We start from the raw sequence: 12,623 nt of genomic DNA, 5'->3' as shown, positions 1-12,623 counted from the left end.
AACAACACAGAACTTGCTTAAAAACTTTGTTTTACTTCAGGGAATGTTCCAACTCTATAAGCATGTTCAGAAAGAGATATTATACCATGACTGGTAGATGTTAGGTATTACAGGTACAAAGAGTTGTGAAATTGAGGTTTGCTGTGGTTATTTCTCCCTCATTACAAAATGTTATGTTAGTGGTTAGTTTTTGATGTTGGCCTGAACTTTGCATTCTGTGAATACGTCCCTTCAGGCAAAGACCCTTTGGCTCCGAGTGCAGGGCTCACCTTGAAGACAGAGCCACCTGCACAACACAGACACCTCCAGGCCAGCAATTTATCTCCCTCTGTGGCCAAGGTACACGCTGGGATGCAGAGGGAGCCTCTAAAGGGATATGCAGCTCATGCCAGAGGTGGCCCCTGCCATGTCCAGCCACACATCACTGCCTGTGCTGAGCAGCTCCCTGCTGGTGTCAGAGCTTGCCTCGATGCATAGCTCCTATGTGGACCACTGCAATTAGGTATCCTTCCCTGAAAGCAGCATCCAGTCCCTTCTCTGAGCAGGCATGTGGTATGGATTTTGCTGCTCTTTCAGCCACTGGGGTAATGAAAAGGGTAGGTTTAACCAACAGACTTGTGGCCAACTCAGAAATGGGAAACAATGGCCAGTTTTTATTCCAGTTGGATTCAGAGCCATGGGACAAAATCTCAAAAGAATAATGAGACACAGCTAAAATTTTGTAGTTTTATACTTCAAAATTAAAGGGTTTTTTTATTATTATTTTTCTTTTATTTAACTCTGCTAAGTTTTCCTTTAATGTGGAGTAAGTGTCTATAGAATTTTACAGCCACTGTTTTAAGTAAAGTACTCATCATGCCCGATGAAAACTGCAAAAGTGGTGAGTGCTCAGATCCTCTGAGAAAACAGCTAATTAAGTGATTTTGCTACATGCTGAGCAGGTGATGCCTGTGATGTGAGAAGATAAACCTTCACTTCTTAATGGTGGTGGCTGTTCTTTCAGTAATAGTCTTGTAAAGAAATCCATGAAAACCTGAAAGGACAGATAATAGTATTAAGCTCACAAATTTATGTAAAGGATTTCTTAGAAAACCATTCCATCACGGTGTCTAGCATCCTGTGAGAGACACTAAGCTTAAGAAGCCTATGTGCTCTTGCTGCATCATCTTTGCCAAAGTTTGTGGGACAGCTAGGATTTATCAGTCTGGCTTGGTGGATAAGCTGTATGATGTTTCCTGCAGACAGATGGACATGCATATATTTTGTGCACCATTTCATAGATTTTCGTTACAGTGCCATTGTTCTGGATAAGTATGCAGTCTGTTCATGTTATTTTGGGCAGTTTATCTCTAAATGAAACACACCATGGATGCAGAGACACTCTGCACAGAAATGCTGCCAGCCTCAAGCTGATGCATCTGCATTTCACTGACTTTGACCAGTTCAGATCAGCCTGACAATGTTTTTTTGCTTTCTGCCTTCCCCCATCATTCCTGTTGCACGTTCAATTATTCCCTAATAGCACATGTGCTGCATTATACTTCCCTTTGTTTCATTTGTGTACCCTCTTCCTTTCACCATTACCCATACTGACAATACTTTGCCCAAAGAGAGGTTACTGATTGTGGGCTAAATCTGTTAATGCCTGTGAGAATTTGGGCTTAAGGATAAAACTGGGAAGTGTGAGGCTTTTGTTCACATAATGCTGGTTGTTCTTAAGCCTTCATTTGCCATAACCTCCATTGGTAGCAGAAGTGTGCTGACAGAATGGCTTTTGGGGGTATTTCAGACCTTTCCTCAGGAGCACACTCACTTCCACAGTTAAAGCTTCTAAGTTCTTATCTCCACTTGGGACACAAGCTTGACATGGGCTCTTATTTTCCTTTCTACCAGGAAGAAGCAGAATGTGGATAGTTTTATGATGCACCTGGATTTTTTCAGTCACTTGGGTTTTTCTTTTTTCTGTCTGTTAGTGCTTTCCAGAATATTCTCTGGTGACTCTTTCTCTCCACCTCAAATACTCTTCTGCCTCTGCATCCACTGCCATGAGCACACTGTTCTCCTTTTATGAAGATGCCATTCATCCCTCTTCCCCAGGAGGCCCTACAGGATGTTTCTGTTCTCGGTGTGCAGTGATCCTTCACGTATTTACTAAATCTCCCTCAGCTGGGACATCTGCTCCATGGTGATAGAGGAGGCAAAATGCTCTGGTTTGGGATCACCTCTACTTATAGCAGACTCTGCTCCTCTGAAATTAATTTCTAAACTGGAGCAATACTATTGAAGGATTAATGTAAGATTAGAGTATTTATATTAAAATACCATATAATGTGGAAGAAATACATGTTCTTTGGTTATAACTAGAAGCTCAATTTATCTGTTCTTTTAATTAAAGGTTTTCTTTGCCTAATGCTAATGAAGAGATTGGATTTCATGCAAGTAGGACTAGAGTCTTGGGAATTACCAAGTACTTCATAATTCCAGTGTAAACAATAGTGTGCAGCCCACACTTCACACTGGTGTTTGAGCTCTTGCATGGATCACCAGGCCCTTGCTGTGACCATCACTTGCCCAAAAAATCAACCATCCCATAGTGACAACTTCAATAACCCATTAGTTTCAGTACATCATGCTCAAAAGGAGATTGCTTAATGTGGGGAAGCTGCATAAAGTTTCCTTTCAGGAGGAGCTGACACTGCAACTGGGCTGGTAATGGGCTGGTGTTTGAAATGAAATCACTGGTCTTACATGTGTATGTGTTTATAGAGACAGTCACAAAATACATTGGCAAACACACACTTATGGATTTACTATCATTTTTCTGTCATTGACAAACACACATTATGGCCAGATTGCAGTGTAAATTTTTACACACACACACGGACATGCTGATAAAGATATTGATTGCATAATTATATAGATACAGTTTGTATGGGTTTTAATTAATTTGGAATATTTTCTGGAAAATATCTTCTCCCTGACATACCAGCACATTCTTCTTGGCTAGCCTTTAAGCACTGAGGATATCTGTGGTAGTAGTTTCAGCAATTGATGATGGGAGTCTATAAAATTAATCCAAGAAGTCTGTGATAAGTTTGCTTTGACAAGCAGGGTAACAGAAGTCATTACTTAATTCTTTGCTCAGTATTTCCCACAGTGGGTAGCCATTGAGTTCAACACAGCCATAAGTGTGAGCATGGGTGATGCAAGAGGGTCATTTACACCAACAAGAACAAGTGCACATCTGTATTCAGAGTGGCTCAGGCATATTCAGTGTTCAGCTAACTATATGCTATTTTACTGAACAGTGAAGAAAGGCCATAGCCTGTTTTGTATTTTTAACCTGCTTCTTGTCTTTATTATGAGCTGACTCCTTGGCTATTCCCAGTGTGATTGAATGCTTGTATATGAGGCACTGAGGGCTCCAAAATGCTACTATTATTATTCCATAAATGTCAACATTTGAAAACAAATTGAAAACAATTTCCTAAGATAATTTAATAATTTATATAATTTTCCCACTGAAACAAATGTCCAGGGCCTTAGTGTGTTTACTTGTATCATTATTCTGGAGACACGCTTTTCCCTGAAAGAAAACTTTGTGCACAAGTTCAGTGTAGCATTCCCCCAGTCCAGGGGCAGCACATAGCAGTGTCATCTGGACAGTGTCCAGGCTAAGGTGGAAGAAATCTTAAGGTCTTCCAACCTCAGAGTGTTTAAAAGGGTGACAGAGGGTCAAAGCCAGAAGGTTAATCAGAGGATTGTAAACTGTGAATGTGGCGTAAGTTACCAGCCCCTCAGAAACTAAATGTGTGTCAAGCTGCTGTTAAAATTTGTATGCCCGATGAAGAAGCCATTCAGTGGAAGGCAACTCTCTGGAAGCTGCAGAATCCAGCAGCAGATTTATCTGGGCAGTGAAAACAGCTGCAGAAGTTAGGTACTCACAAGGAGGAGCAGCAGCAGGCTCGGTATGCAGAAGGGAAGGTGCGGATGTTAACCAAAGATGTACTGCTCTCATTTCCATGCATTTGCTTTGTACTCCTGTTTATTGCACATCAAACACATTTACATATCCAGGGATGAAAGGGAAATGATTGATGCAAAGGAGGTATTTTTGTTAATTGTTGTTGCTCTGAGTCATACCTGACTGGGACTGCTGGAGATGGGTGAGGAAGGACAGAATTATTATTAGAGGTATGAATAACTGTCAAGAGCAAGTTTAAAATCTGTCTGTTACCGCTTGTTAACATCCAAAATTATCTGAAGAGAGGAGGGGCAGCAATACAAAGACTAAGCCAATGCCCCATCTTTGTTGATGTAGATGTTTTGCAACTGCCTCTGAGTCTTTGTCCATTTTTTTTTATCTCTGTTCCCTTGGAGTTTCAGCTGTTTTTGGTCACAGCCCTATCAGCGCCTGCTGGATGTTGCAACAGCAGCTTCTTATGCTCAGAGCTGATGGGTGTTTGAGAGTTGGGCTGCTTTATCTGCACAGCATTTGTGAAATGCATCCCCTTTTCCCTGTGAAATGGAAAGTAGTTCTTAATGTGCTCTCATACATGCAGTGTAGAGCCAGGATGAGATAAGGATCCAATCTGAGAAGGGAAAGCTGTGCCTCAAGAGTCCAAAGACTGCTTTTTCATACTGCAGAGTACACAGGAGGATTTCTGGTACTTCCTGCTCTGCAGGAGAAGAGGGATTTTAGAAATCCCTGTCTATGAAGGGTTGTGTGATTCTTGGGTTCCCTGTTGATGTGGATGGTGTAAGTAACTGAAGGGGACCAAAACAGCTGATGTGCAATTTGGCTATGTGTGAGCAGCAGTCAGAAGACCCAAGCTCCAAATGATTCTGGAAATATCATCCTTCAAAGTGTCATCTGATGCTGACAGAAATCTTGGCTTCCAGTGCAAGTGAAAGTGAAAATACATCCATGACACTCCCTATTTTAAATCCTTCCACCTGTAAAGCTTCTTCTGTGAAATAAGTATTGAAACAGCTGTTTCATTTAGAGAGTAGCTCAGGAAATTACCCTGCAGCAGAACATAGTCCATAGTTTGGTCTCATAACCTTATTCTGGAAAGTATATTATAGGTCCTGTAGGTGGAAAATTCAGAATGAATACAAATGAAGTATTCAGACCTTTTTCCCTTTGCTTTGCCTGCACTGGGAAATAGATCTGCATATTTAGCACTATGTGGGGAAATAAATATTTTTATGGTTAACGTAAGGTTCATGGAGATGGTAAATCTTTAGTGGCAGGAAGTGGGTGATACCTAAAAAAGCAAAGTAATTGTTGTGGAGGGTGCTAAAATTTTTGAGATTTTTTTATTTTACTAGAGTTAGCTCTTGTATAAGATGACGCTTCCAAAGCGTTGGTTTGTTTACAGGTACCTTGTCTTCAGCAAGCTTGCTTCCTGCTTACTTCCTTCATCCTTCTCTGCTTCCTGCTTACTCTCCTCATCCTTCTCGAGGCTGCATAAAAAGTACTGAGACCAGACTTTTCTTAAGAAATCTTAGGGCTCATGATTTATTAATGTGCAGTTTGCAGTAAGATGAGTCATGCAAACTCATGAGCCTATTTTTGTACCAGATCATGTGTTAATTTTAGTCATGAATCTTCTTCTGGTAATTCTAGCTGAGAGAAATCACAAGTATTTCAGTTTTGCTTTGTGTTTATGATATCATCTTATAACTCAGGTGAGTTATTATTGAGTAAAACATCCCTCAGTTAAAAAAACCTCAATCTGTGAAAGTTTCCTTGATACATATTTAATTGCAGTCCCTTTCAGATTGCCATAAATAAGACATACAAACCGAATTTAATAGCAAAAAGATGAACTGACAATGTGAGCTCTGTAGTTATTTTTTCTATTTCAGATCAATATATCTTGGTGTCTCTTTTGTATTCTTGACAGGTGAGATTGAATAATAATAATCCTTACACCAACAAATGCTTTTGTACTACAGGATTATAACTAATTTCAATCAAGCACTTGTCTAAAATTAAGTCATATTAATGGATTTTTGGTCTCCTATTATCTCAAGTCCAACCCACTTAATAATAGGGTTTTTCTTAAGTAGGTGGCTCATGCCATTCTTCCACATGGTGTTATTTTTATCACTTACACTGTCCACATGAAATTGCTTAAGCTTTTCTTAGGTTATGCCCGAGTGCTGTAGGGATTATCAACCCCTGCATCTTGTGAGACGTGCGTGTCTCAGTCCAGAAGAGAAGGGGCAGGATTATTACTATCACTTTTCACACAGTTTCTGATATTGCTGGTGGTTAATACTTCAATATGGAGGGGAGCACAATTCAGTTAGTTGGTTGATATGTAAGTAACTATCACTGAGCACTTGATAGGTCAAAGTAATTCTGTTTCTCTGATAACTGCTTATTTCCTTTCATATCTGTCTCTCTCTCTCAATTTACCTTGTATTTTATTCACAGTATTTATGAAGATTTTACTGTCTCAGAAATAGTCACCTGAAGTGCCTACATTGCCCTGGAAAAAGTGAAGGGTGTGGTGCCAGTGTTGGGTAATAGTTTTATTGGAGAATAAAGAGGAAAACCTACTGAAATCTTAAAACTGTGTTTAATTATATGTTTCAGGAATTTCTATTACATCACCATGCTGAGGGATCCAGTGTCGCGGTACTTGAGTGAATGGAAACACGTCCAGAGGGGTGCGACGTGGAAAACTTCCCTCCATATGTGCGATGGAAGAAGCCCAACGCCAGACGAGCTGCCTACCTGTTACGAGGGAGACGACTGGTCTGGAGTCAGCTTACAGGAATTCATGGATTGCAGCTACAACCTGGCCAGCAACCGCCAGGTGCGCATGCTGGCCGACCTCAGCCTGGTGGGGTGCTACAACCTGACTTTCATGAATGAGAGTGAGAGAAACATGATTCTTCTCCAAAGCGCCAAGAACAATCTGAAAAACATGGCCTTCTTCGGGCTGACGGAATTTCAGAGGAAAACACAGTATCTCTTTGAGAGGACATTCAACCTAAAATTCATTTCCCCCTTCACCCAGTTCAACGTCACGCGGGCCTCGAACGTGGACATCGGCGAGGACGTGCGGCGGCGGATAGAGGAGCTGAATTTCTTGGACGTGCAGCTGTATGAATACGCTAAGGACCTGTTCCTGCAGCGCTTCCAGTACTCCAAGCAAGAGGAGCACCAGAAGAACCGGCTAAAGAGGCGAGAGGAGCGGCGACTGCTGCGGGAGCAGAGAGTTCACCAGTGGCCAAGGGAAGAGGCAGCAGAAGTAGCTGTTACTGAAGATTATAACAGTCAGGTTGCGAGGTGGTGATGCTCCCCCATCTTGCCTAACCAATGAGAGGATCAGAGTGTTTGTGCAACGTGGCTACCTGGGAATTAGCCAAGGGAGACTTACTGCTTTGGTAAATGAGACCTCGTCTGACAACTCCCCCTCCTTGTCTCAGTTTTTCTTGGTTTCTGCCAGTGAGAATGTATTTTGTTCTCAATAGGTATTGGTCAGTGTTATTAAATGGCAGTAGAATAAGATTCCTGCCAGAAAAGACTTCCTTCAAAGGCCTAAGCTATGAGGATGGGTTGAAGAGAGAGAGAGATCCTTTGCATTAACAGATGTACCCTGTACAATCTGAGCTACTAAGACTTGTACAGACATGAATGATAAATTGGGGAAAAATACCTGGCTTGGTTTTTTTGTGACATGAGAGCTGGTTTGTTTCATACTGTTCATTACAACTGTAGTGCATAACTTTCTAGTGAATGAAATTGATAAGATGCACACATTGCCCTTCAAACTTCTACATGCTGTGTTTTGATTAAGGGAAGAATTTGATGGGGTGATTAAAAAAGACATAGGAAGTGTTGGATTGGGGCACTTCTAGCTCTGTTCCAAAGGCCAGCAGTGAGAGATTGATTATAGGTGAGGTAGTAGAGGGATTGGCTTATTTCCCTGCAGGTGCTGAGAATACCGAGCCCAGCCAGGTAGGAACCATCTTTCTAAGTGTGTGTGGCAAAGGCAAGCTTTGAGAAATGAGGTCCACGTGGCAGCTGAGGACACATCACAGAGATTATCTGGCTGGGGGCAATGAAATCTGCCTTCACATTCACAAAAGGGGTCAAGAAAACTCCAGGGAAGAGGAAAGAGAGAGAAGGAAAAGCTTAAATATTAGTGCGACATTTTCCAGATTTGCTGTAAAAGCCTGGAGATACATTGTCTGTGAAGGTAGGCAGGTTTATTATATTGTCTGTTAAAATACATTGATGCTGAGTGCATACAGCTTAAATTGGTTTTCTCTCTAACTACAGTAGTGGCTAGAAAAAAAATCAGCTTTCATTTTTATAGGATACATAATGGATATGTGGAAAGTCTTGATATTTATTACTCTATATGAGGATTCTTTGTAAATTTATTGTTTTCATGATGAGAGATCTGTATCTGTTTTTCTTCCTTGTCTAGAAAATGATTCAATGGGTTCTTCCTCCATGTGTTCCATTCTTGTGGCTAAATGCATCTGTTTATTCCAAGATTTTATGTTGTTCCATTCGTAATAGTGAAATTTTTAAAAGAGGGTCCTGTGCACCATAGATCTGAGAGTTTTTTTCCTTCTTCTTCTGGCATAAATGTAAAGCATTAGGAGGAAATTTCTCTAAGTGCCTCAACATGGCTGCTAAATCAAGATGCTGAAAGTATATTATTGCATGCATGAATGGCTTTTACCTTATAGATTTGCTAATTAGAAGTACTGGAGTACCTGATGTGGATGCACATTTCTCGCTTGTTTTCAAAATTCAAGGTTTTTATCCAGTTGGTTGAAAAAATAATGTGTTACAGAAAAAAGAGGCTCAATTTGAAAATTTGTCCCTTCATTTCCAAGTTGGATTTTTTTTTTTTGTGCATGCTGTATCTTTTCTTCTGACAATGCTATTGCTACTTATCTATGCAGAATATCAAAAATAGAGTCTAATGATCCTGTTGAAAGTTAATGCATACAATAATAAATTGAACATTGAAATATCATAATAGCATTAAGAAGTGAAGAGGGCTACCAGGATGATGCCTCATTATCAATGTAGTTCATTAACAATCTGCTGCTTTACGTTGGATTGTCAATGTGTTACCTTGGGGTGAGTAGCAGTGGGGTTTGGTCCCTAATACCTCTTCCACTCATGGTTCATGCACATTTCTCCCTCCTCTGCATTCAGAAGGGAAAAGGAAGATTGTTGTTCTCCTGCCTGAGCATGGGATGTCTGCTTAGGGAAGAGTGAGGAGCTCCCTGGGTTCCTGGATGGTGCTGCTTGGATCCCCCTTGCCTGGAAGAGGCGCTCTGACACCTCGCTCACGTATGGACACCAACCTTCCAAGACTTAAATTGAAATCTTTACAGTTGAGGTCTGGTTGTCCTGGCTGCAGGACAGTGGGGCCATGAAGAACTAAGACTCACTGGCACTACTGCACCTTTAGCACAGTGCAGGTAATCCACAGTGATCTGACAGCTGATGGCACCAGGGCTGTAGGCTGGGCTGGCCCTGGCCCTGTGGAGGGAAGGAGCTTTCTGGTCGGTGGCACAGGGATGATGGGAACTGTTGCATCTCCCCATTCCTGTGCCCATCGCCACATCTTGCTGGAGACCAAACAGCATGAGAGGGAAAGGATGCTTTTGGCACCTGATGCTCAGTCTCCAGGATTTGCTGGTGCACTTCTTGTTCCCATGAGCACAGGTAGTTTGGGGTGCTGGGAAGACCCTGAAGGGCAGGGGAGAAGCCAGCCATGTGGAAGGAAAGATGCAAGGACAAATTCACATTGAGGAGCAAGATAAGCAAGGAAGTAAGATGAATTCCAACTCATCTTTTGTTCTGTAGGGCATCCTTTTCTTTTCTTCCTAAATGCAAAAAGAAGTTGTCCCTTCCTCACATACCTCTGTGCTCAGCAGGCCCCCTCTCCATGCTGCTCACAGCAACTGGGACCCTATTTTTCATTTAGAAAATGCAGTGTTTTTCTTTTCAAGGGAGAGGAGGCAATGCTCAGAAATACTTCCCTGGAGCCTCACCAGTGACTGTAAGTATCAGTTTCAGCTGTCTAAGCACACCAACTGTTCTCCAGACTGTTCCTTCTGCCTGACACAAAACAAAGCCTAATGAGGAAAATCGAAGACGTTTTCTAGGTGGTTTACATTAGCTTGAATAGTTTGGCAACATCTTAATGTGATGCCTAACCTTTTTCATCAGTCATTTCCCAGGAGTCAAGATTAGAGTCCTGAAGAGCTGTTAATGTGCTGTGGCATCTATGTTAATGGGATTTGCCTTAACGCTTGGGATTTAGTTAAAATTGAAGATGGTTTGTTGGATTTTTTTCCCTCTGGAGTCTGTGTAACAGCCCTGGTTGTGGAGAAGTAGGTTTGTTGCTTTAACAAAAGTTTTGGGGTTTTTTTGGGAGGGGTGGGCAGTCAGCAGCTAAGACCTTGCCCAGAGCCCTGGCCTGAAGGACCTGGTGCCTCCTTCCCTAGCTCCAGCTGCAGATCCAGCAAACTCACTGCACCAACAGTCCTGTTTTTCTTAGCAGAGTTTCCTTACACATGACAAATAAAGCAGTTTGGAAACACCTTCAGGCTGACTTCTAAGACACAGGCCTGCAGCTTTTTTCCTCTTGGGCACGGTGCCTGAAATAATGTAATGCAAAAGAAAAATAAAAGTCCTGCTTCATATCTCTGTAATTCCAGGTTTTCATTGCTGTGACAGGATAAACTTCACCATAATTACACTGGCCCATATAAGATCAGGGATCAGCATGTTTCTTTCTAAAGCTTTGTGAGCAACAATGCTATAGGATTTCTGTCCATCTTCCTGGCATTCTTTTTTTGCTTAAGCAAGGCAATTTGGCTTCTGCTACTGTGGTGCTGAAACAAATCTCATTCTTCTGTAATGGAGATGTACTTGCTAATCTCTCCCATCACACTCCCAGCACTGCCTTTTCCAGTTACAATTCACTGTGGGCTTGGAATGGACAAAGAAACATGCTGTGTCATTAGAACTTGGTCCTGATAATTTGATGTCTAGTCCAAGCACTCACCGTAAGGCCTTATGGCCTTATTAAGGAATAAAAATTTGTCTTCTCTTTCCCACTCACCAGTGCTGACAGTAAAAACCTTTTTCACCATCAAGAGAAAAAAAAAACCCACTGTTTCTGATGTTGGGTATTTTCCACTGCTGATGTGTTAATAGTGAGGCTGTCAAAGCCTTGCTAGGGATTCTTCCCAGTATACAGCAGTAACTTGCTGTTCAGTAAAAACAGAAATGCAGAAAAAAAAGCGATGGAAGTCAGATCCAGAGCCACACTTCATATCTGTATCATACCCATTCGACCAAAGGCAGGTCACATCACCTTTGTGTCTGGAGATGTTTCAGATTTAACATCCATGACTAAGTCAGGAGGTTTTTTAAGTTGGTCTTCTTGCCCGCACATGCTTCCTTCTGCCCTAGGAAGGGATCTTGTTTCCCATCTGCATTCTTGTATCAGTTATGAGCACTGCTGTTTTAAAACATATCTCACTTTTTCTTCTCCCTGTTGCTGTTTCCCTGATACACATGGAATTATTCTTTTTTGGGGTCTGGGATAAGGATTAGGTGGTTTCCAGACTGGTGGGGAATACTATGTACAAGATGAATGATCACAATAAAGTCATTCAGCTGGAGTTGATGGCTGTATCCTCTGTATGTGTGGGAAAAAAAAGAAAAAGCACGCTCGAAAAAGGTACCAAATTTTCACTGTAACACTTCTTTCAGTTTGGTTCCTGTAATATTTTCTTTGTCTGCATTTTATGGAGGGAAATGGGTTCCATTCCTGCAATGTCCTTGGCTTTCCTCTTGGCTGTATCACTTGTTCTGTGATTTCAAATAAATGTTGGAAGAGAAGAAAAAAAAAAGAATTCCCATCAGTTGCCATATTTAAGATGAAAGAATAAATTAATAGGTTGTAAATTACTTTATTCTTTAGGAATTTTCCTTCTGTTTATGTGCAATAATGTTTGTGAATTCTGCTACTGAGAGATTGTATTGTGAGTAATCATATATACTTCCATTCCTATTTAAAAGATAGTTTGTAGACCTAGGGATTTTCATTGACATAAAGCACAATTTAATGAATTATTTAATGTGTTTAACCATTGTGATGTCAAAAGCAATTGTTTTCATATATTTATTTGTTGGTGATTTTCTGTAAAAATGATGCTCATTAAGAGATCTGTTAAAAATGAAGTTTTGTTGAATATTGTTGGGTCCATGAATAACTTATGAGAACAAATAAACATTGATTGTGTTTTTGAAACACTAAAGATTCTGTCTTATCTACATAGCCATAAAAATGACTGAAAATGTTTCATGTCATAGTAAAAATCTACTGTGTGTTTTTAACAAAATGTACATGGAGAAAAATCATATTGCTTTAACTTAATATTTAATTATATTAGGGCCCAATACCAAGTCTTTTGCTTACAATTGGACTTCATTTCTGCTCCAACAGCACTGAGGAGCAGTCCAAACTGTCAGGATAATCTCCTGAGCTCTGTGGGGAGTAATGAGAAGCTGAAGTGTGTTGCTGCACTGTGAGCCTTGTACTGCTGGCTTGCTC

The 12,623-nt window shown here is 41.0% G+C and overlaps 1 protein-coding gene across 1 annotated transcript in view; it reads left to right on the top strand.

Moving 5' to 3' along the window:
* Positions 1 to 12,320, top strand: part of HS6ST3 (heparan sulfate 6-O-sulfotransferase 3) — a 277,062-nt gene extending 264,742 nt beyond the window's left edge. The window contains exon 2 of the mRNA XM_054655161.2: positions 6,611 to 12,320. Within this exon, the coding sequence (XP_054511136.2) occupies positions 6,611 to 7,316 (706 nt within the window). The 3' untranslated portion in view covers positions 7,317 to 12,320. The remainder of the gene's footprint in view (positions 1 to 6,610) is intronic.
* The last annotated feature ends 303 nt before the right edge of the window (positions 12,321 to 12,623 follow it).

Source organism: Agelaius phoeniceus, chromosome 2 (genome assembly GCF_051311805.1).
Source record: "Agelaius phoeniceus isolate bAgePho1 chromosome 2, bAgePho1.hap1, whole genome shotgun sequence".
Lineage (NCBI taxonomy): Eukaryota > Metazoa > Chordata > Aves > Passeriformes > Icteridae > Agelaius > Agelaius phoeniceus.
Note: the sequence above shows the minus strand (reverse complement) of the source record. Positions and strands in the feature narration are given on the sequence as shown.